We start from the raw sequence: 24,719 nt of genomic DNA on the forward strand, positions 1-24,719 counted from the left end.
ATGCAGAACCTGTAGTAAAAGTTTGGTCAGGTACGCAGAACCAGTAGAGAAATTTTGAATTCTTTTTCTTTTTTTTCCCCTTCTGGGCTCTGGGTATGTTTTTCCTATTGCAGTAAATGAGATTGAATGTGTATAATTTTAGAAGAGCTGTATATACACATAACAGTTTATATAGTAGATAATATATATTTTTGTGTGCCTGTGTGTAATATGTATGGTTTGTATGATGTATATGATTGTTTTTATATTAATGGGTTTTAAATTGTTTCAATTTTGGATTTGTATTGTTTCTGTTGTTGTGAGCTGCCCCGAGTCTTCGGAGAGGAGTGGCATACAAATCTAATAAATAATCATAATAAAATAACAATATGTATGTACACATATGGCATATATACATAGAATTGGATGTTCAGTAATAGTAAATAGATAGGGAAATTGTATCTCTTTGAGGCGAGGAAAGGCCAGGCACCCTAACCCTAACCCTTGACATGTGTGACATCAAGTTGGCCACCTTTAAGCCAGTCACAGGACCTTTAAGCCACCCCATCACGTGATCGTCAAGTCACTCCCACCTGGTCACATGACTGGTAAGCCAAACCTACAAAATAAGCCACACCCACAGTGTGGTAGTAATTTTTTTTTGCAGCCCTTCACTGATGTGCGTGCATATGCTATGACGAGTCTATGGAGAGGGGCGGCATACAATAATAATAATAATAATAATAATAATAATAATAATAATAATAATAATAACAACAACAACAACAACAACAACAACATGTCCCAGCAAGATTTTGCTTCTGTGTAATATACACGAAGCAAAATCGCATGAGATTTTGCCAATTTTTTTGCTTACGCACATGCACAAAAGTAAAAAATTGCCGAAATCTCACAGGAACGAGACCTGAAGCTGTGCAAGCAGCTCTAGTTCTATTACTGGTGTGGCACCCTCATCTGTACCAGTAGGAATCCGATACTCGTCATAGCAGGCTTTAACCTGCAACTGATCTTTTCTGAATGAAAGGAGGCAGGGAAAGGAAGACCTGGATTATCCCAGCGGGTGAAGTTTGACGGTGGTTTTGTTTACCCTTCAGCCAGTCATATAAGAGCAGGGAAGCTGAATGGGGTACAATCCAGGCTCAGGCATGCGCAGAGGGTAATAGAACTCAAATGGCGGTGTCTGGGTGGGTGGGTAGGGCTTCACACTCCTTTTGCGACCAGCTTTCCGACGACCAATGGGCAGGAGCAAACCAAGAACTGATATTCCCCTCCAATACCAATGCACTTTTATCCATTTTTAAGAGGAACAGTTTTATGAGTACAATTAATATTTCTGGACTTCTTTTCTACCGCTTTCTCTCATTTATCTTCATAACTGAATACAGTGGTACCTCTACTTATGGACTTCATTCGTTCCGTGACCAAGTTCTTAAGTGGAAAAGTTTGTAAGAAGAAGCAATTTTTCCCATAGGAATCAATGGAAAAGCAAATAATGTGTGCGATTGGGGAAACCACGGGGAGAGTGGAGGCCCTGTTTTCTCCCAGGAGATTCTAGAGAGGCCCCATGGAGGCTTCTCCCGGCATTTTCTGGCCCTGTTTCCTCCCAGGAGATTCCTAGAGAGGCCTCACGGAGGCTTCTCCCGACCTTTCCAGCCCTGTTTCCTCCCAGGAGATTCCTAGAGAGGCCCCACAGAGGCTTCTCCCTGCCTTTTCTAGTTACAGTTTTGGAGGGTCAGGTTTGTAAGTGGAAAATGGTTCTTGAGAAGAGGCAAAAAAAATCTTGAACACCTACTCTAGAAAAGTTCGTAAGTAGTGGTGTTCTTAGGTAGAGGTACCACTGTAACTGAAAAGCTGATTACCAATTTTTTGGGAAATATTCCAATATTTCTAGGCCTATGCACAGATTATCACATTTTGTATGACGACAAGAGAGTGATAGAAGAGAAGGTGGAGACATATTTGGATACCTGGAAAGGTTGGTCATCTGTGCAGGTCACCTCTGGTTTGACAGATTGCTCCCAGGGTTTCACATAAATTAAGGCATGGCAAGTCATCAGTTCCTGTCAATCAAACAAAAAAGGAAAACACTCATTTCTTGTCAAATATTGGCATAAAAATAAAATACCATGTAGAATAATTATTATATTTTCCAAGTATAAGACGCACCTTTTTGCCCCCCAAAAGAGGGTGGAAATGTTGGTGGGTCTTATACATCAAATACAGCCATTTTTGGCCACCCGAAGCCCTGCCCCTCTGTCCCATTTTTGCCAAAAATAGGCTCATTTTTCTCAAAAATGGGGTGTGCAGAGGGTTTGGGAAGCCTGCAGAGTGCTTCTAGGGGGTGGAGGAAGCAAAAACACCCCCGTTTTTTGCAAAAAAGGGCAAAAAACAGGGCATTTTTGCCTTCCCAGACCCTCGGTGTGCCCTCTTTTTGTAAAAAAAAAAATAGGGCAAAAATGGGGATGTTTTTGCCTTCTAATTATCCCATCTGGCATGACTGGAGGAGGAATTCTGGGAGTTGAAGTCCACTAGTCTTAAAGCTGTCAAGTATGAAGTCCCCTGGATTTTGGGGTTAGGGATGCAAGGGTATTCAAACTTGGCAAGTTTAAGACTTGTGGACTTCAACTCCCATTCCTTAGCTAGCATGACTGGGGGAGCAATTCTGGGAGTTGAAGTCCACAAATCTTAAAGCTGTCAAGTTTGAAGTTTGTAAAAAGTGTACATGGTTGTAAAAAGTATTCTGCTACACTGGTATTTTATTAAATAATATATTACTACACCATTTGGTTCCAAATACTTTTTCCCCTTGTTTTCGTCCTCTGAAATCTAGCTGCGTCTTATGCTGTGGTGTGTCTTATATTTCAAAAAATATGGTATGTTTTGAGTGGCATTTTGGAAAGAATGTTCTCTTTTCCAAAAGCTGACCATTTTTCAAATTTGTTTTCCGCATCATGTCTTTTATCTATGATTTCTTTCTTCGGGGAACAGGAATTCATTCACAACATTGAGGCAAGGAGTATAAATTAAAGTCATAAAATCATGACCTACGTCTGTGTGTCAGTATGTGAGTGCACACGTGTGTGTGTGCATTGGGAAAACATACCCAACAAGGTTATGTAAATATGTTCTGGGTCTTGGGCTTTCCAACTGATTCAACTGCATGTTGGAGCCAACTGGAGCATAGATCTACTTCACTTAATTATAGCCCAATATTAAACCAAATAATGAGTCTAGTTAGATTAAAGTGGTCATATTGGGTGAATGAGGCCATTCTTTTAATCTTATGGTTTTGTTTGGGTGCAGTAGTTTTGTTAACTTGTGTTTAGTGCTTAGGATTGAATAGATATACCGTATTTTTCGGTGTATAAGACACAGCGGGGTATAAGATGCACCTTAGTTTTTGGGGAGGAAAATAGGGAAAAGAATCTGCTTACCAAGCATTCATCTGCCTAGCATCCTTAGCCAGCATATTATTTTATCCCCTGGTTAGGGCTTTAAAAAAACTTTATTTGGAGAGAGTAATAATGAAAGAGTGTGCAAGCCAGTAAGAGCTGCAAACATCATTAGAACCTGAAAAGAAATATTTGGAACAAATAGGACAATGGAAAAAACCCTGCAAAGACTTAGGGCTTGGAAAACATTCTTAGCAGAGAGTAACAATGAAAGAGCTTGCAAGCTGGTAAGAGCTAGGTACATTGTTAGCACCTGGAAAGAAACATTCAGAGCAAATAGAGTAATGGAAAAAACCCTGCAAAGACTTAGGGCTTGGAAAACATTCTTTGCAGAGAGTAACAATGAAAGAGCTTGCAAGGGCTGGGAACATCGTTAGCACCTGGTTAGGGCTGGAAAGAAACTTATTGAGAGCAAGTTAGAGCAATGAAAAAAATCCTGCAAAGACTTAGAGCTTGGAAAACATTTTTCGCAGAGAGTAACAATGACAGAGCCTGCAAGGTAAAAGCTGGGAAGATCGCTAGCAGCTAGTTAGGGCTGGGGGTGGGGGAAAGCTACATTTTGAGTATAAGACACACTCAAATTACCAGCCTCTTTTAGGGAGGAAAAAGGTGCACCTTATACTCCGAAAAATATGGTTCATCGGATTGTCCTATCAGAAAGATTATCTGAAGATTAACTCAAGACATAATATGCATCCATAGAGAGATGTAATATTCTCCACCAATGTTCTATTTCAAGAATCTGCTTTAAAATTAAACCATTCCCTTAAGTTGTCACAATGGTGCTTTTTTCAAGAGGCAACTGGACTGCCTGGTTTTTCTTTGAAGATGTTTCACTTCTCATCCAAGAAGCGAAATGTCTTCAAAGAAAAACCAGAAAGTCCCGTTGCCTCTTGAAAAAAAACCCCCACCTTTGGAACAACAATGACCTGGGTGACCTTCATAGACATCGTTCCCTTCAGTAAAATATTCCTCTTGAACTAATCCCATTGTCTTGGAACAAACTTCCAGCAGACGTGGTTGGTCAATCCACAGTGACTGAATTTAAACATGCCTGGGATAAACATATATCCATCCTAAGATTAAATACAGGAAATAGTATAAGGGCAGACTAGATGGACTGTGAGGTCTTTTTCTGCTGTCAGTCTTCTATGTTTCTATGTCTTACACCGTCTTTTAAAGCAGGACATTGGTTATCTGGCTTCTGAACTTCAGCCTTGGAGCAATTTGTTCTCTGAGCTCTGAAATCAATTCGATATACATGTCCGACCAATGCCTGAAAATCAAGGAGAAAAATGATTAGTAACTGTATTTAGACTGAATATTGAATAGCATGAACCACAAAGAACAAAAATCTTGGTTTGCTGTCTAGTTAGCTGATTTTGGATTCCGTGGCCTCAAGGACCCATTCTTTCTACAAGATTCTAATAAGTACTGTACTATATCCAGTTCTGGTCACCACACTTCAAAAGGGACACTGAAACTCTGGAGAAGGTGCAGAAAAGAGCAACCAAAATGATCAGGGGACTTGAAACCAAGACCTACGAAGAGAGATTGCAGGAACTGGGCATGGATAGCCTAGAGAAAAGGAGGGCCAGAGTGGACATGATAGCAGTATACAGGTATATGAGGAGTTGCCATAGGGAGGAGGGGGTCATTCTATTCTCCAGAGCACCAGAGGGCCGGACGAGGAACAACAGCTGGAAACTGACCAAGGAGAGATTCAACCCAGAAATAAGGAAGAACTTCCTGACGGTCAGAGCAATCACCCAGTGGAACAACCTGCCTGCGGAGGTTGTGAACTCCCCAACTCTGGACAATTTCAAGAGGAGATTGGACTGCCATTTGCTGGGATGCTATAGGATTCCTGCTCAGGGAGGGGGTTGGACTTGATGACCTGCATGGTCCCTTTCAACTCTAACAATAAATGAATGAATGAATGAATGAATAAAAAACAAGAGGAAGGGCCAGAGAAAGATGGTGGCCCCTTAGAGAAGTGATGACAAACCTTTTTTGGCTCACATGCCAAAAGTATGTGTGCGCCAGAGGTGGGTTCCTACTGGTCCGGTCCAATGTGCTGCTCCAGTAGTGGCCCGCCAATTGCACAATTTTGGCTTGACGGTTCCGGTCTGCTTTTGCTAGTCCATGTGAACTGTCATTTTTTTTCTAATTTTCTGTGATTTCCATCTCATTCCAGCATACACAGAAGGAATATCATCCCTCTCTGCATGTGGAGGAGCAAAATCGCACTGGGAACGGCACAGGCAACAGCATAGCAAATGCACATGTGCATGAAACATTATGATCTGCACGCAGCACATCAGTAGGAAAAGGAAAGGAACTTGCCCCTGGTGTGCACATGTGCTAGCACCCGTACATCTGCCCACACCCATTTCCTCCCCCCCCCACAGGTAATTATCTATCTCAAAGGATGTTTTTTTTAAAAAATACCAAATTTTTGTTGAAATACAGTGGTAGTCAGAATTCGCACCTGTCCTGATATTTTTGTTATTTCCACAATTTTGAAATAAAAGTCACTGCTGCTTTTGAGGTTAAATAATTTCACAACAGCTTCCAGAGGCCTCTTCAGTTCTTGACTGTCTGCTGTGATTGGGCCGTGGCAGCCAGGACAGGCTTGGGCAAAAGATCTCACATTGTCTTCAGCTGTTGAAAATGCATAAATGAAAATACAGGTTTATATTGGATTTTTTTTTTTAAAAGGAGACTACAACAATGGCAGCTTGCCTCTATCATATGTTTTGTAGGATATTAATGAACACATTTGGCCAATTCCCAAAAAAATGTATGAATGCAAGTTGTTCTATAGTAGTTTGAAATTTGCTGTTAGTGGTGGCTATTTCCGGGACCCGTCGACTAAACAATGTCGTTTGGCGGGCCCCAGGGGAAGAGCCTTCTCTGTGGCGGCCCCGGCCCTCTGGAACCAACTCCCCCCCGGAGATTAGAACTGCACCCACCCTCCCTGTCTTTCGTAAACTACTCAAGACTCATTTATGCCGCCAGGCATGGGGGAGTTAAGATATTCCTTCCCCCTAGGCCATTACAAGTTATGCATGGTATGTTTGTGGGTATGTTTGGTTTTATTATAAGGGTTTTTAGTTGTTTTATTAATTGGATTTCTACATGCTGTTTTTATCATTGTTGCTGCGGAGAGGGGCGGCATACAAATCCAATAAATAATAATAATAATAATAATAATAATAATAATAATAATATCTATGGACTCATCATGGTCACCAACTTGTGCATGTAAAAATAATTTATTCCATTCCACTATACAGTACTGCCCATTACAAAAAATGGCAGCAAAGCCAACAAATCCCTGAAGCTGTGCGGTACTTTCAAGAACTGCTGAAATATTGCTGAAATCACACTAAAAATTAAAAACATTCAGTATCAACATGTCACGGGCTCAAGGAAGAAGAACATCTATCCCAATTTCAGTATTATAACCTGGTATCTATGGGTCGTCCTTAATTCAAACAGTCTAAACCTGGAACCTGTAATTAATGTTGGAAGCATTCCCTAACCTGGCCTTTTTGATCATGTTTGTTTTCAGCTGGCCAATCTGTGAACCTCTAAAGGTCGAACTCCAACTCCCATCATCCCCTCTACTTTGTCTGGTTGGCTGGGGCCTTATGGGTTCTTCCCATTCCCCGAATCTTTTGAAAGTATGGGCAGAAGTGGGAGATTCTAGGAACTGTAGGTCAGCTTTGATATCAGTATGCCATGCCTGTTGGAGTCTGATTCTGTGGTTGAAGCAACGCTTTCTATGTGAGGCTATCTCTGAAGAGTGTTTGGAAACTTCAAATCGTGCAGAATGCGGCCGTGCGAGCAATCATGGGCCTTCCTAGATACACCCATGTCTCGTCAACACTCCACGGCTTGCACTGGCTGCCGATTAGATTCCGGACACAATTCAAAGTGCTGGTAATGACCTATAAATGCCATCGAACCAGAATACCTCCAGGACCATCTTCTGCTGCACGAATCCCAGCAGTCCCACAGAGTTGGTCTTCTCCGGGTCCCGTAGACTAAACAATGTCGTCTAGCAGGACATAGGGGAAGAGCCTTCTCTGTGGCGGCCCCGGCCCTGTGGAATCCACTCCCCCTGCAGATTCGAACTGCCCCCACCCTCCTCGCCTTCTGCAAGATGTTGGAGACCCATTTATGTCACCAGGCATGGGGGGACTAATCACCCCCTTCTGACTTGTAGCATTTGAGTGTGGTGCGATTGTGTAGCATTGATGTTTTTTTAGTAATAACGGGTTTTAACTTGTTATTTTTAATATTAGATTTGTATTATATTGTAGTGTTGTTGTTGTGAGCTGCCCCAAGTCCTCGGAGAGGGGCGGCATACAAATCTAAATTATTATTATTATCTGGAACCAGAACTGACAACTAGTGAGAGGGAAGCTCCGTTGGCCTTGGAGGAAACAGAGGAAGAGCAGACTCAGTCTGGGCTAGGCTGTCCTGAATTAGCAAAGTCGGAAGGTGGGGAGAAACTCAGCCGAGGAGCCTGAGCCACCCTCTTCTGATGCAAGAGTTTGGAGAGTGCAGAGGAGGTGGGATCAGCTCTGACGGAGGAGGACGCTCATGAGGAGAGTGTCCCGCCAGCTTCTCTAGGCACGCCTGGGGAATGAGACTTAAGGAGACACTGTAGAGACAAGCATTTGTCGGGAATAATCACTGAATTCCTGGAGTGTTCTGTGCTGATGTATGAACCCTTGCATTCTTGTGTGGTGTTCTGGACTAATTTCCTGGATTGTTTGCTCCCTGAACTCCTTGTTTGGCCAAATACATTTGGGATTTATTGCCATACAGACAGTGCTGGGCTGGATTAATTGCGGCCACAGGCTGTTTGATGTTTGTTTGTGCCATGCCCTGGCTCATTACACAATATTAGAAAACCCTAAAAAATTGAAATGGATTTGCTGTTAGTCAGGAACACCATGCAATCCTGAATCAAGGAAACAGCAGTTACAAACCTTCTGGTCTGCATTCCACTTGTGAAGAGATGATGGTGCCTCTATTGTTGACATAGGCTTTAGCTTTACACAAAGCTTTCAGCTAGAAGGGGACAAAAAGCAAGAAGTCTGATGATGCTCCTTTGTTTCGCTCAGTTTTTCCAGATGACATCCCTGTGAGTATGGCTGGCACCAAGTGTGAGATCAAGCACAGAATACACATTCCCTATTCCAGATAATGTGTGTTGGTATGTCTCGGTATAGCTAGGCTATGAGACCTTTGACATACACTGAGCAGAGAATTTTAACAGAGTGTGCATGTGTGGTAAAGCCAAAGAAAAAGACACAGACTTAGTTATGCTTAATAAGTACTATTTACATATATACAAAATAGAAACAATCCATAACAAGCACTAAGCCATCCAATATAATAAGCAATAAGCAAAAACACTCCCCCCTCAAGGCAAAGCAAAAGCGAATGAGCGTTAAAGCATCATTGAGGGAAGGAGTACTGGCGCCCTCTTATGGCGAACCAGCCCAAAATATTTAAAGTGATAGTACAACAGACTACATTAGGTCATTTACAATGGCAAACCCTAACAACCATGTACCTTGTACTAACAATGTGTTCTGACGTAGGCTTCCTGAGAGTGTTCGGCGAACCCAATGAAGTTCGGGCTTGGCGAACTCACCTGAAATTTGCCGTGAAGTTTGGGTGAGTTCGCCGAACCCCAACCCCAACCCGAACTTTTGCTTAGGGCAAGCTGCTGCGGCATCCTTTTCTATAAAAATAAACAAGGAGGTGGGGAATTCCCCACCTCCTTTTGCTTCCTTTTATTTTTACAGAAAAGAATGTCGCAACGGTGCTGCAAGCAAAAGGAGTTGGGGAATCCCACGAAGGGATTCCGGGGGCGGGGCTTTGACATCACGGAGACTTCTTCCTCCCCGTTTCGGCCGGCCCGGAAGTAGTCTCCGTGATGTCAAAGCCCCGCCCCCGGAATCCCTTCATGGGATTCCCCAACTCCTTTTGCTTGCAGCACCGTTGCGGCATTCTTTTCTGTAAAAATAAAAGGAAGCAAAAGGAGTTGGGGAATCCCACGAAGGGATTCCGGGGGCGGGGCTTTGACATCACGGAGACTTCTTCCTCCCCGTTTCGGCCGGCCCGGAAGTAGTCTCCGTGATGTCAAAGCCCCGCCCCCGGAATCCCTTCGTGGGATTTCCCACCTCCTCTTGCTTGCAGCGCCGCAAGCAAAAGGAGGTGGGAAATTCCAGGATGGGATTCCCCACTCTCCTCCTGGGCGGCGGCTTTTCGCGGTGTTTGGCCGAACCCGAACTTTACCTAAACTTTTTTAAAAGTTCGGGTTTGGGTCCGGCATGCCGAACACTGCAAAGTTCGGCATGAACCCGAACTTTGCAGGTTTCGGTTCACCCAACATTATTTCCTGATCAAATAATACAGCATAAACGGTGTCCCCAAAAATCTCTTTTATTTTAACAGCTGGTAATTATTTTTATTCCCGACTATAATGGGTCCCAAATAACAGACTCAGACTCAACTCCGACAAGACCTTGGGTCCTTGGGAGGGTTCTGCCTCCCAAGGAAACTTCCATCTGTCCATCCATTACTTTTGGGGGGGGGGGAAAAACTCCTGATCCCCTCAGAGAAGGTCTACAACTTGGGCATCCTCCTCAATCCACAGCTGACTGTGGAACACCACCTTTCGGCTGTGGCGAGAGGAGGCATTTGCCCAGATTTGTCTGGTGCACCAGTTGCGGCCCTATTTGGACAGTGAGTTCCTACTCACAGTCACTCATACCCTTATCATCTCGAGGTTTGACTACTGCAATGCTCACTACATGAGGCTACCTATGAAGAATGTTTGGAAACTTCAAATTGTGCAAAATGCAGCCGTGCGAGCAGTCATGCGCCTCCTTAGGTATGTCCATGTTTCTCCAGCACTCCGCAGACTGCATTGGCTGCCAATTGGTATCTGGACACAATTCAAAGTGTTGGTTATGTCCTATAAAGCCCTACATGGCATCGGACCAGACTACTTGTGTGACCGCCTCCTGCCACATAAGTCCCAGCAACTGGTTAGGTCCCACAGATTTGGCCTTTTCCAGGTCCCATCAACTAACTAGACAATGTTGCTTCAGAGAAGAGGAAGAGCTTTCTCGGGGGGGGGGGGGCTCCGTGTCATGCTGGAAATTGCCAGCCACAGAGACATTCAGTAGTTAAAGAATTAATGTGTGCCTTCCCTCTAATCACACCCACGTATACATCATTTCCCACATATCACATCCGCCTGCTTACGTAGCAAGCACATTCCTTTCTCTTCACCATGCTTCTAAGCTGTTTGAGTGTCTACCACGGCACAGTTATTTTTCTGTTCTAAAAATAAAGTATGTTTTGTTTTGATTCACTCTGCCTGAGTCTCTCCTTGTATATCCATCCCCAGCACTCCGGCCCTCTGGAATCAGCTCCCCCCCGCCCGAGATTCATACTGCCCCCACCTTCCTCACTTTCCACAAGAGTCTGAAACTCATTTATGCCACCAGGCATGGGGCCATTAGACTCAAGCCCCCTGACTGACAAATGTACTGTATGTCAGTTGATTGAATGGGAATGAGTGTTTTTTAATGGTCCTGGAGTCTCTCTCTCTGCCTCTCCCTCTCTCTCCCCCCCTCTCCGTCCCTCCCTCTCTCTCTCTTTCTCTCTCTGTTTCTCTCCCCCCCATCAGGAATATGACATAAAAGAAATTCACTTACACCTCCAGAAAGAGCTCTACATTCTGGTCTCAGATCTGCAAATTCATTCTTGGAACAATTTGTTTCTTTTATGGAATATTCAAAACGGTAATTCACTCCATTAACCACCTACAAAAAAATTTAACAGAAGTTGCAAAGGACAAGCAATTGGTTTCTGGACACAATTCAAAGTGTTGGTAATGACCTATAAGGCCCTACATGGCATCGGACCAGATTACTTACGGGACTTCCTTCTGCCGCATACATCCCAGTGGCCGATCAGGTCCCACAGAATTGGCCTTCTCTAGGTCCCGTCAACCAGACAATGTCGTCTGGCAGGGCCTAGGGGAAGAGCCTTCTCTGTGGCGGCCCCGGCCCTCTGGAATCAGCTTCCTCCAGAGATTCGAACTACCCCCACCCTCCTTGCCTTTCGCAAGATCCTTAAGACCCATCTATGTCGCCAGGGATGGGGCAGTTAGTACATGCCCCTCCTTCTGACCATTAAATGTTATGTATGGATATAATTGTGGAATGTTGACTGTGTTTTAAGAATGGGATTTTAGTCGTAGTTTTAATTATTAGATTTGTGCATATATTGTTTTGTATTGTATGTTGTGAGCCGCCCCGGGTCTCCGGAGTGGGGCGGCATACTAGTCTAATAAATAATAATAATAATAATAATAATAATAATAATAATAATAATAATAATAATAGTAATCTTGTTAGGGGAAAAAAGGAATTAGAAGGCACAGTTTCTCTTATGGCTATATTTATTTATTTCTTTAAAAAATGCTGGTTTCAAAAATATACACAAGGAGAGGAAATCCACATATTCAAGGAAGATCCATGGTGGCGCAGTGATTAGAATGTAGTACGGCTTAAGGTTGATTCAGCTTTCCATACTTCCAATGGTAAATGGTATTGTCCAATGTTAGGCACAATATGGTGACTATATAAACTGCTTAGAGAAGGGCTATAAAGATCTATAAAATGGTATATAAATCTAAGTGCTATTGCTATTCAACTTCTTTCAGATTTTATTTATTTATTTTTTATTTTATTTATTTTATTTTATTTTATTTTATTTTATTTTATTTTATTTTATTTTATTTTATTTTATTTTATTTTATTTTATTTTATTTTATTTTATTTTATTTTATTTTATTTTATTTTATTTTATTTTATTTTATTTTATTTTATTTTATTTTATTTTATTTTATTTTATTTTATTTTATTTTATTTTATTTTATTTTATTTTATTTTATTTTATTTTATTTATTTTATTTTATTTTATTTTATTTTATTTATTTTATTTTATTTTATTTTATTTTATTTTATTTTATTTTATTTATTTTATTTATTTTTTTATTTTATTTATTTTATTTATTTTATTTTTTTTATTTTTATTATTATTTATTTTATTTATTTTATTTATTTTATTTATTTTATTTATTTTATTTATTTTATTTATTTTATTTATTTTATTTATTTTATTTATTTTATTTATTTTATTTATTTTATTTATTTTATTTATTTATTTTATGCCGCCCTTCTCCTTAGACTCAGGGCATCTTACAAAATGTCAGCAATAGCACTTTTTAACAGAGCCAGCATATTTGCCCCCACAATCTGGGTCCTCATTTGACCCACCTCGGAAGGATGGAAGACTGAGTCAACCTTGAGCCGTTGTTGAGATTTGATCTGCTGATCTGCAGATCAGCTTTAGTGGCCTGCCTGCAGTACTGCACCCTACCCGCTGCGCCACCTCGGCTCAAATCTATTTGAAATCTATTTAAATCAGCACATTCTGTAAAGTTAAGATGGAGAATTATTGGAATGTATACAAACCTGACTTTGAGCCTCTTTCATTTCTGCAAAGCCAAATAATGAAAGCTGTTGACTCTGATTGTTAAATTGCCGTATGGTGTGTTCCACAACACGAAGCATGTTTGGACTAAGAATGTTTATGTGATGCCAACAACCTGGGCATGTAGCATAAGATTGTGCTGCATTTTTCTGTCCTGGAAGCAAGCCAATAACTAATTACAAATTGGGAAACGAAAGTAAGCAAATTAAAAAGGGAAATTCCATGGAAATTAGTAAAGTATACAAATAAGTAATGTTTACAGATTAAAAAATAGAGGGAAGGATGAGCAATAAGAGGCAATTCATCTTACAGAAATGAATGGTAGACAAAAATTATACCCTCCCTTTTAAATATTAGTTTATTACATCTAATTTTGCATATATGGTTGTTCGCACATTCACATAAAAAGAAGTGAGTTTATTCTCAGCCTATATATGTTTGGCTTGTATAACATTGCTAGACTGTGCTGATAGACTAAAGGGATATTTAGCTCAGTTTAAGAGCTGTTTAGGGGAATGTAATAACAGATTGCATTCTGGGTAATGTAGTTCATGATATATGACCCCATATGTGTGTTCTTACTGGCCATTGAGCCAGTAATGGGGGGCAGTGGAGGTAGTAAGTTTATGCACTATTTATTGAATACTTAATAGGGTTTTTTTTTGGTCCTTCCTTCTCTAGTATCTTAATTACTTTTAAAATAGGAAATAATTAAATAGTATGTTTTTAGCCATAAACCCTTCAATCATTTTAATCATTATCTAGAACTGAACTTTTATAGCAATGAAGAACATTGAGCTACTTGCCTAATCTGTTATCCTACTGAACCTTGTGTGTTCAGTACAAAACCTTCAAATTTTCCTGTGCTCCTTAACAAATAATGCTGTCTCTCATTTGTCATTTTTATGGCTATTCAAATAATGTGACTTAATCAACTGAAAAAGAGTCCACACCTCTATTTGAAAACTTATCTTGGTCAGCAAACCACTCCACAAAGATCACATGACCTGTCAAGCCACTCTCACCTGGTATCATGGCTGGCAAGCCACTCCTACCCTGTCATGTGACCATCAAGCCACACCCACAAAATAAGCCACACCCACAGTGTGGCAGTAAAATTTTTGGCAGCCCATCACTGCATTGAGCTATTCCTAGGCAGCTTTGTAATTGTGCCATGTTCTCCAACAGCTATTTTTAAATCTTAAAGTATTACCTTTTCTTAATATGATCTATAAGACTTGTATTTAAACTTCTTAGACTTCTGAAAAGTATGGAGCAGCTTGGGATCCTTTTTTATGTTATGTGTTTTTGTATGTGTCCTTGTGTTGTCTTGGAATTAAAAATCAACATTTTTTTTTAAAAAAAGAACTATATCTCCCAGAATTCCTTTCCACTATTCTTCTAGCTATGTATTCTGGGAGTTCTGAATTCAACTTACCGTATAAGGTAGGAATATATAGGGTTGTGGTTAGCGGTGGTTTTCACTTACCTTTGCTATCGGTTTGGGAACGGGATTGCGCAACCTGACTCTGTGATGACGTTCTGCTGGGTGGGAGGGGCCTCCTGCCGCCTCTGCTTCCGGTTCGCCGGAATAAAGCCGCATCGGTAGGAACTCGCCACTGTTTGTGGGGCAACCCTTTTAAGGGGCAAAATGATTTTTAAAAAATGGTTTAAAAGTTAAAGTTTAAGGTCGTCATTCAGCCCTTAATCATTCTCCAAAAATTCAATCAGCCCAAACATTCCACCCCCCAATTCTCTTTCAATAATACGCAATCCCTACTAAATTACACATTGTTGAAGTGCAAGTTACAGGTAGTCTTCAGTTAGTGACAGTTCAAAGCTACAACAGCACTGAAAAATGCGACTTATGACTGTTCTGTGCACAGCTCTTGGAGCGAAATCCCCAACTCAAAAATCCTTTATTTTACGAATAAATCAAACTCTTTATTGATATAAGCACACATAATGAAAAGCAGATTTTAAAAGGTCAGGAAAAATGAGTTACCATATTTCTCTGCGGAGCTAAAGGTAAACAATGTCCGGGAAAGGGGCCAAACTAATCAGCATTTTTTTAGATAACAAAGTCCATTTATCATTTAAGCACGTGAATTTGGCTCACCGGACTCCTGGCAACAAGCATCCAGCAGGGAATGAGTTTTATTGAGGCAGAAATCACCCCCCCCCCAGTCTCACATCTCTTCCATAGAATGACGTTGAAACTCCACACTCAATTTCCCAAGATCCTTTGCCTTTACACTGCCTGGAAGTGACATCATACCCCAAGGAGGCTAAGTCAATATACTAATACCTTTTACTACGCAACTCCTCTTGCCTTCTGAGCAATCTCCTATAGTGAGGGTCTATCCACTGACTTTCCACTCTAATGTCTTCCTCATCCTCTGACTGGGACCACTCCCCCATTGTCATATCAGCTCCCTCTAGTGGTTCTTCAGGCTCACTCAGGTCTCTTTCTCCCTCACTCTCGCTCTCTGCTTTAGCTGGCCTAGGAGTATCCAGAGGGGCCTGGCTAATCTACATGGGGCTACCTTTGAAAAGTGTTCGGAAACCCCAGATCGTGCAGAATGCAGCCACGAGAGCCATCGTGGGGCTTCCCAGATTCGGCCACGTATCTACAACACTCCGTGGCCTGCATTGGCTGCCAATCAGTTTCTGGTCACAATTCAAAGTGTTGGTCATGACCTTTAAAGCCCTACATGGCATTGGACCAGAGTACCTCCGGAACCGCCTGCTACCGCACGAATCCCAGCGGCCGATAAGGTCCCACAGAGTTGGCCTTCTCCGGGTCCCGTCGACTAAACAATGTCGTCTGGTGGGCCCCAGGGGAAGAGCCTTCTCTGTGGCGGTCCCAGCCCTCTGGAATCAACTCCCCCTAGAGATTAGAACTGCTCCCACCCTCCTTGTCTTCCATAAACTACTAAAAACCCACCTATACCGCCAGGCATGGGGGATTTGAGGCATCTTTCCCCCAGGCTTATTATAATTTATGTTTGGTATGTATATGCTGTTTGGTTTTTAATTATGATAGGGTTTTTAGTTATTTTTAATATTAGATTTGTGCCATTATAATATTGTTTTTATCGTTGTTGTGAGCTGCCCCGAGTCTTTGGAGAGGGGCGGCATACAAATCTAATTAATAATAATAATAATAATAATAATAATAATAATAATAATTATCCTCCTCAGAATCTGACATGACCTGAGATGGACAAGGAGCACTCACAACACCGACCACTTTTCATAGTTATGATTTTTGCAGCATCCTTATCATCACGTGATCAAAATCCAGATGCTAGTTCCTAGTTCTGACCTTTGCTGTGTCCTGGGGTCATGTGATCCCTTTTGCGACCTTCTGACGAACCAAATCAAAGGGGAAGCCAAGTTCACTTAACAACCAAGTTACTAACTTATCAACTGCAGTGATTAACAACTATGGCAAGAAATGGGGCAACACTCACTTAACAAATGTCTCACTTAACAACTGAAATTCTGGGCTCAGTTGTGGTCATAAGTCGAGGACTATCTGTATTGTGGTATCCCCCTTCCCTGATTCCCCCACTCCTTCATAGGTGTTGATTTAAATCTGTACACCTACTGTATTTTTCGGAGTATAAGAGTCACCTTAGTTTTGGGGAAGAAAAACAAGGCAGAAAGGCCTCTGCCTCCCAGCAATTTGCCAAACAGCAAACAGTACAGATGATGTACACTGTTTGTTGTGTATTTCTGTGAATGTGTGCCTGACCCATAGAAATAGCAAAGAACTCCCAGAGACCTATAAGAGCACATAGAGTTGGCCTCCTCTAGGTCCTGTCGACTAAGCAATGCAGGTTGGCGGGGCCGCAGGGGAGGGCCTTCTCTGTTGCTGCCCCGGCTCTATGGAAGCAACTTCCCCCAATGTCCGTACTGCTCCCACCCTGTTGGCTTTCCGTAAGGCCATGAAGACCTGGCTTTGCCAGCAAGCCTGGGGGCCATGAATCAACAACTATCATGGCCAAATTGTATGAATGTCAAGTACTCATGTTGACGGATGGCTTTTAATTAATGGTTTCATTGTTTTATATTTGACTTCTGTTTATTGTTTCTGTAATTTATACTGTTGTAAGCCACCCTGAGTCCTTTGGGATTGGATGGCATAGAAGTCAAATGAATTAATTAAATAAATTGGAGAAATGGCAGTATATTAATAGCAGAATGCTTTCTTAAATGTAATCACATTAACTCCTTCCAATTATTTAAATAGATTTACCCCAAACATGATTAAATCAGGGTTTAATTCAGCTGCTTTATCTTAATACTAAAACAGGATACTGTTACATTTCAGATTATACTTTTACAGATCTTTAAAATCGATGTGGCTTTCTGGAAGTATACATTGTTCTCTATTCTTTAAAAGAAGATAACGATAGCACTGGGCCTCTTCAGATCAAGCATTTATTTTAAAAAGCTTCTTTATTTTATTAAGTTATCTAGAACAATAATAAAGCAGACTTTAAAAAAATAAGTCTAATAATTTGAACTTTCTGTAGACATTTATAATTATTGATTTACCTCCTTGTATCCAGATTCAGCAAATGATTAGCACAAGAAAACAAAATTCTGCCTCTGCCTCTTCCTCCCAATTTGCCTCCTTGCAGCTAAAGCAGCACTTTAGTTTCATTTTCATTTTAGCAGTGGCTTGCCTGCAGCCTCAGTCAGATGAAGGTGGGGGAGCTGCTAATCAGTTGCTTGGCTTAAGAGGCTCTGCGCTGTTTGCTGCAAGGAGGCAAATTGCTGGGAGGCAGAGGCTAAAGGATGGGGGTAGCTGGCTGGCTTGGGCTACATTTGGTTTGGTTGGTTGGTTGGTTGGTTTTTCTGCCGCCCTTCTCCTTAGACCCAGGGCAGCTTACAGCATGTTAGCAATAGCACTTTTTAACAGAGCCAGCCTATTGCCCCCACAATCTGGGTCCTCATTTTACCCACCTTGGAAGGATGGAAAGCTGAGTCAACCTTGAACCGGTGATGAGATTTGAACTGCTGATCTACAGATCTACAGTCAGGTTCAGTGGCCGGCAGTACAGCACCCTACCTGCTGCGCCACCCCGGCTCTTATACATTTGGTGTATAAGGCACACCCAACTTTTCACCCTCTTTTTAGGGGTTAAAAGGTGCATCTTATACTCTGAAAAATACAGTATTTATTTTGTCCATTATTGTCAGGTAGAAAAGGAGTGACTTTACCTCCAGATTTTTACCTTAAACATTTACTCACCTCGGCTGATTCTGCAATTTTGTACAATGGAGGTAAACTGCTTTGACTCACTAATGACAACGTCAGCTGTGCAGTTTCCAGATTGCTGAAAAAGAAGCAAAAAGAGACATCAGGTTAACTCTGATGTGTTAAATAAGGTATTGCACTTACCTGTGAGGAACTGTTAAGAAACAGAAACATATCACTTTCATAGATTTTGATACGAAGTGCATATGTAGGCTGAGAGAATATGCACCAAGACAAATGCCTTGTGTGTCCAATCACACTTGGCCAATAAAATTCTATTCTATTCTATTCTATTCTATTCTATTCTATATCTTCATTCCCTTACATCAGGGGTGAAATCCAACCACAACAACACAAGAACACCTAACAGATACAAGCTTAATATTAACCGCTCCAAACTTGACTGTAAAAAATACAACTTTAGTAATAGAGTTGTTGAAGCGTGGAACTCATTACCCGACTCCGTAGTATCATCCCCAAACCCCCAACATTTTACCCTTAGACTATCCACGGTTGACCTCTCCAGATTCCTAAGAGGTTAGTAAGGGGCATACATAAGCGCACTAGAGTGCCTTCCGACCCCTGTCCTATTGTCTCTCCTATATCCCATATATCTTCTTTTCTATCCCTATACCTTTCTTCTATTCTCTCATTGATTTATTTTATCCTATATTCTCTCTTCTATTCTTTCTCTAATTCTATTTCCTCGAAGGTGTCCTCTATTACCTTCATTGTGTATTGTTGTGTATTGGAGTAAGTAAGTAAGTAAGTAAGTAAGTAAGTAAGTAAGTAAGTAAGTAAGTAAGTAAGTAAGTAAGTAAGTAAGAAAGTAAGTAAGTAAGTAAGTAAGTAAGTAAGTAAGAAAGAAAGTAAGTAAGTAAGTAAGTAAGTAAGTAAGTAAGTAAGTAAATAAATAAATAAATAAATAAATAAATAAAAAGTTCTGACAGGTTCTGGAGAACCTTCATTGTGTATTATTGTGTATTGGACTAACTAGCTAACTAACTAACTAACTAACTAACTAACTAAATAAATAAATAAATAAATTACATAGAAACATAGAAACATAGAAGACTGACGGCAGAAAAAGACCTCATGGTCCATCTAGTCTGCCCTTATACTATTTCCTGTATTTTATCTTACAATGGATATATGTTTATCCCAGGCATGTTTAAATTCGGTTACTGTGGATTTACCAACCACGTCTGCTGGAAGTTTGTTCCAAGGATCTACTACTCTTTCAGTAAAATAATATTTTCTCATGTTGCCTTTGATCTTTCCCCCAACTAACTTCAGATTGTGTCCCCTTGTTCTTGTGTTCACTTTCCTGTTAAAAACACTTCCCTCCTGAACCCTATTTAACCCTTTAACATATTTAAATGTTTCGATCATGTCCCCCCTTTTCCTTCTGTCTTCCAGACTATACAGATTGAGTTCATTAAGTCTTTCCTGATACGTTTTATACTTCAGACCTTCCACCATTCTTGTAGCCCGTCTTTGGACCCGTTCAATTTTGTCAATATCTTTTTGTAGGTGAGGTCTCCAGAACTGAACACAGTACTCCAAATGTGGTCTCACCAGCGCTCTATATAAGGGGATCACAATCTCCCTCTTCCTGCTTGTTATACCTCTAGCTATGCAGCCAAGCATCCTACTTGCCTTTCCTACCGCCCGACCACACTGCTCACCCATTTTGAGACTGTCAGAAATCACTACCCCTAAATCCTTCTCTTCTGAAGTTTTTGCTAACACAGAACTGCCAATGCAATACTCAGATTGAGGATTCCTTTTCCCCAAGTGCATTATTTTACATTTGGAAACATTAAACTGCAGTTTCCATTGCTTTGACCATTTATCTAGTAACGCTAAATCATTTACCATATTACAGACCCCTCCAGGAGTCTGTAATATGGTAAATGATTTAGCGTTACTAGTATTACGAAAGCAGACTATCAATCCTAGGTCTAGAAAGCTTAGAACTACGACACCTAAAACACTATCTAAGTATTGCCCACAAAATCATATGCTGCAACGTCCTGCCTGTCAATGACTACTTCAGCTTCAACCACAACAACACAAGAGCACGCAACAAATTCAAACTTAATATTAATCGCTCCAAGCTTGACTGTAAAAAATATGACTTTAGCAATCGAGTTGTCGAAGCGTGGAACTCATTACCGGACTCAGTAGTGTCAACCCCTAACCCCCAACATTTCTCCCTTAGACTATCCACGATTGACCTCTCCAGGTTCCTAAGAGGTCAGTAAGGGGCGTACATAAGTGCATTGGTGTGCGTTCCATCCTCTGTCCTATAGTCTCTCCTTATCTCATATATCTTTTCTCCCTTTCATATATCTTCTCCTCTACTTTTATATCTTTTCTTTATATATAATACTTCATGTCTATCCTCTTCAATATGTATTTTGTATTGGACTAACTAACTAACTAACTAACTAAATATAAAAAAAATAAAAAGTTCTGACAGGTTCTGGAGAACCAGTACTGGAAATTTTGAGTAGTTTGGAGAACCGGCAAATACCATCTCTGGCTGGCCCCAGAGTGGGGTGAGAATGGAGATTTTGCAATAGCTGCTCCTCAATGCAGAATTGCCTATAGACTCAACAGTCATTGCTTGGGGGTTGAGAAAGTTGGGGAATAGAACTGCAGATGTCTTAAAATAGCCAAATGTGAGAAATATTGTTATAGGCCAGTAATGGCAAACCTATGGCATGGGTGCCCCAGGTGGCACGTGGAGCCAATCTGCTGGCACGTGAGCCGTTGGCCTAGCTCAGCTCCAATGTGTATGTGTGTGCCAGTCAGCTGATTTTTGGCTCACACAGAGGCTCTAGGAGGGCATTTCTGACTTCAGAGAGCCTCTGGAGGGATAGGGGAGGGCATTTGTACCCTCCCAAGCTCCAGGGAAGTCTTTGCAATCTTTGGGTGGAATACGAGCCTACTGGATCCACCAGAAGTTGGGAAAGTGGCTGATTCTGGTCTCCAGAGGGTCTCCGGGGGGGTGGGTGGAGGAAGCTGTTTTCGCCCACCCCAGGCATTGAATTGTTTATGTTTATTATGTTTATTAGATTTGTATGCCACCCCTCTCCGTAGACTCGGGGCGGCTCACAACACAATAAAAAACAGTTTATAACAAATCTAATAAATTTACAATTTAAAATATTTTAAAAACCCCATTATTAAACAGACATACACACAAGCATGCCATATATAAATTGTATAGGCCCAGGGGAGATATTTCAGTTCCCCCATGCCTGATGACAAAGGTGGGTTTTAAGGAGTTTATGAAAGGCAAGGAAGGTAGGGGCAGTTCTAATCTCTGAGGGGAGCTGGTTCCAGAGAGTCGGGGCCGCCACAGAGAAGGCTCTTCCCCTGGGGCCGACCAACTGACATTGTTTAGTTGACGGGACCTGGAGAAGGCCCACTCTGTGGGACCTATTTGGTCGCTGGGATTCATGCGGCAGGAGGCGGTCTCGGAGATATTCTGGTCTGATGCCATGAAGGGCTTTGGTGTGGGCACTCGCACATGCATAATAGCGCATGCCCACTCTCTTTTTGGCTTCCAGAGAGCCTCCAAGGGGATGGGGGAGGGCATTTTTAGCTTCCCCCAACTCCAGGGAAGCCAGGAAATACGAGCCTACTGGGCCCACCAGAAGTTGGGAAACAGGCCATTTCCAGCCTCCAGAGGGCCTCCGGGAAGCGGGGGAAGCTGTTTTTGCCATCCCCAGGCATTGAATTATGGGTGTGGGCACTTGCGCATGCGCGATAATGCACGTCCACACTCTTTCGGCACCCGAGGAAAAGAAGGTTTGCCATCACTGTTATAGGCAATGCATCTAATTGTACTGAGGGTGGCGGGTGTCAACCTATTCTGCAAAACACTTGAAGGCAAGAGAAGAAGCAATGGATGGAAACTAGTCAAGGAGAAAAGCAATTTAAAGAACTAAGGAGAAATTTCCTGACAGTGAGAACAATTAATCAGTGAAATGAAGTTGTGGGTGCTCCAACTCTGGAAGTTTTTAATAAGAGATGGACAACCATTTGTCTGAAACGATGTAAGGCTTCCTGCTTGAGCAGGGGGTTGGGTTAGAAGACCTCCAATGTCCCTTCCAACTCTGTTATTCTGTTATATCCATCCTTGAGTTTGGTGCCAAAACACAGTTTCTCCCCAAATTTTAGATTAAGATACTTTTGGTCTGGTTGCATAGGGTGACGTACTATTTAGAGGGGGGAGAAGATCTGAAATTCATATATGTTTATGTTTTGTTTTTAATTTTCTTTTGTTAACATCTGATACAAGGTTTTCTTGGCTTATGAAAAATGTATAAAGAAAGAAGGAAGCACTTTGGCATAATGGTTAATAAGTTAGAAATATAATTGGTGTTGCACTTTTTGAAGGAAAATTAAGGAGGGAATTTAATTAAAAGAAAATGAATGTAACTGAATGACAAAATTAGAAAAAAAACCTTTTGCAACTTTTTTGATGATTGATATTAGTTACTAACAAAATACCACATTTTATTCATGGAAAATTAGATGGTACACTGTGTTGTTTGAATGTATGTTGAGAGAAAAATTTAAAAAAAATTACACCCCCCCCCAAGAAACAGTCTTTCCTTCCTCTGTCCCTCCATTTCATTCTTCCTTCCTTCCTTTCTTCCTTGTTCCCTCCATTTCTCCTTCTTTCCTTCCTTCCTTCCCTCCTTCATTCTTCTCCACTTCTCCTTTCCTCCCTCTCTTTCCCTTTTCTTTCTTTCTCTCTCTCTTTTCCCTGTGCTCTTGTCACTCACTGGCGGGCCGGATAAATGGCCTCAGTGGGCCGCATGTGGGCCGCAGGCCGTAGTTTGGGGACCACTGTCTTATACTGTCTGCCTCTCTCTTTTCGTCTGCTGTTCCCCAAAAACTCTTTTCTGCCACTTCAGATGGAGAAGAATGAATACTTACTGCGTTTGAGGTCCTTAAAAGTTCACACTTTTGCCAAGGCTTATCCACAGCAGTTGGACACACGGTTTCTATTATTTGATAGATGATATGGACATTTTTTTCAGTGCCTATCTGAAAAGATTACTTACATGAGTGATGTTGCAATTTCATTTCTCTCTCTATATATGAAAGCGAAAGCCACTCACACATTAATCACAAAATCTCCAGCACCGTAATGCCTACAAACTTGAAATTTGTCACGTATGTTCCTCTTACCTCCTTGGTGCTCACTGAGAAAGAATTTTCCAAAATGATCATCGGAGAATGAGTATTTCTTATATTATTATTAAAAAGCTTTGATATTAAGGGGTTCTACTCCACCCTCCCCACCTGAAAAGAAATCTGATCCAAAGGCAAAACACAAGCAGAGAGGTTTCAGTTTTGTTTTTGCTTTCACAGCAGTAAGCAAGCAAGCAGCTCAAACTACAGTTGAGCTAAGCCACGCATAAACTCCTTCTTGATCACACAAGAAATACACCCTCAACGCTCTGACACACTAACAGGATGCTAGCCAGATCAATACCAATGGATGCTGGTAAGCAGAGACAGATCGCCCCCTTATTTTGCTCCTCAGTTTAGATGAATCTGTTCCTTCTATTGTAACACCAGTTAAAGGGAAAAGAGACCTTGTCATGGTCAGATCATTTTCTACCATGGCTTGATTTTAGGTCTCCAATCCTTCCCTGTAGGGAGGCAGAACCAATTAGAAAATAGACCACCATTCAGTGTTGGATGGAGGCACTGATGGTGTATTCTTGCGCAAATTTCCCATTATGAAATGCCCATGAATTAGATTTTTGATGTTGTTACCAAATATACTCACTGTTCTGTGGGCAAGAAGGACGACGTATAGGGCAAATTTCTTTTCATGGCTAAAGTCGTCATTAAGTGCTTTTATTGCTCTATTCACAGCATCGACAATTTCTGGATCATTGCTGTCCGTTACGACAGCCCTGCCTTGGCAAAGTCCAATGCTGAGGACTAGCAGAATGAAGACTTGCATATCCATGTGAGAGAGGCTCCTTCTGAAATCTGGTGAATGAGGGATGGGGAGAAAGAGCTTCAATATAACTGGTGGGATCTACCCTTCTAACGGACCTCGGAGTGCTTAAAGTAAACAAAACATAGCCAAAAATGTTTCATGAGCTTGGGTCGTACTGAACTCAAGTATGTCAGTGTGAACATAGGTTTATTTAAGCATTTGCTTTTTTTAAAAAAATGCACTACCAAGTTTACTCACTTGCAGTTCTCAATACAAGCTGTTACTTTACAATGTCAGGGTCAGAACATATGGTTCTGACTGTTGGTCATTTTAGATTGGTTCAAGAATATTCTCCAGATTGATGTTTCATGTTTCAAAGCAGGGGTGGGTTCTGGATTTTTCAGCTGCCGGTTCG

General features: G+C 41.3%; 1 protein-coding gene across 1 annotated transcript; it reads right to left on the reverse strand.

Annotated features, from left to right (window-relative positions):
• Positions 1-4,593: 4,593 nt before the first annotated feature.
• LOC139168622 (kininogen-1-like) lies at positions 4,594-24,331 on the reverse strand. Its single transcript, XM_070754245.1, has 8 exons — positions 24,146-24,331; positions 18,319-18,403; positions 14,542-14,688; positions 13,034-13,224; positions 11,207-11,314; positions 8,459-8,540; positions 5,944-6,116; positions 4,594-4,728 (listed from the first exon to the last, which is right to left on the reverse strand). Exons 1-8 carry the CDS (start codon positions 24,329-24,331, stop codon positions 4,594-4,596), a joined length of 1,107 nt encoding a protein of 368 aa, XP_070610346.1.
• Positions 24,332-24,719: the final 388 nt, after the last annotated feature.

The sequence above is a fragment of the Erythrolamprus reginae genome, chromosome 5 (genome assembly GCF_031021105.1).
Source record: "Erythrolamprus reginae isolate rEryReg1 chromosome 5, rEryReg1.hap1, whole genome shotgun sequence".
Taxonomy (NCBI): Eukaryota; Metazoa; Chordata; class Lepidosauria; order Squamata; family Dipsadidae; genus Erythrolamprus; species Erythrolamprus reginae.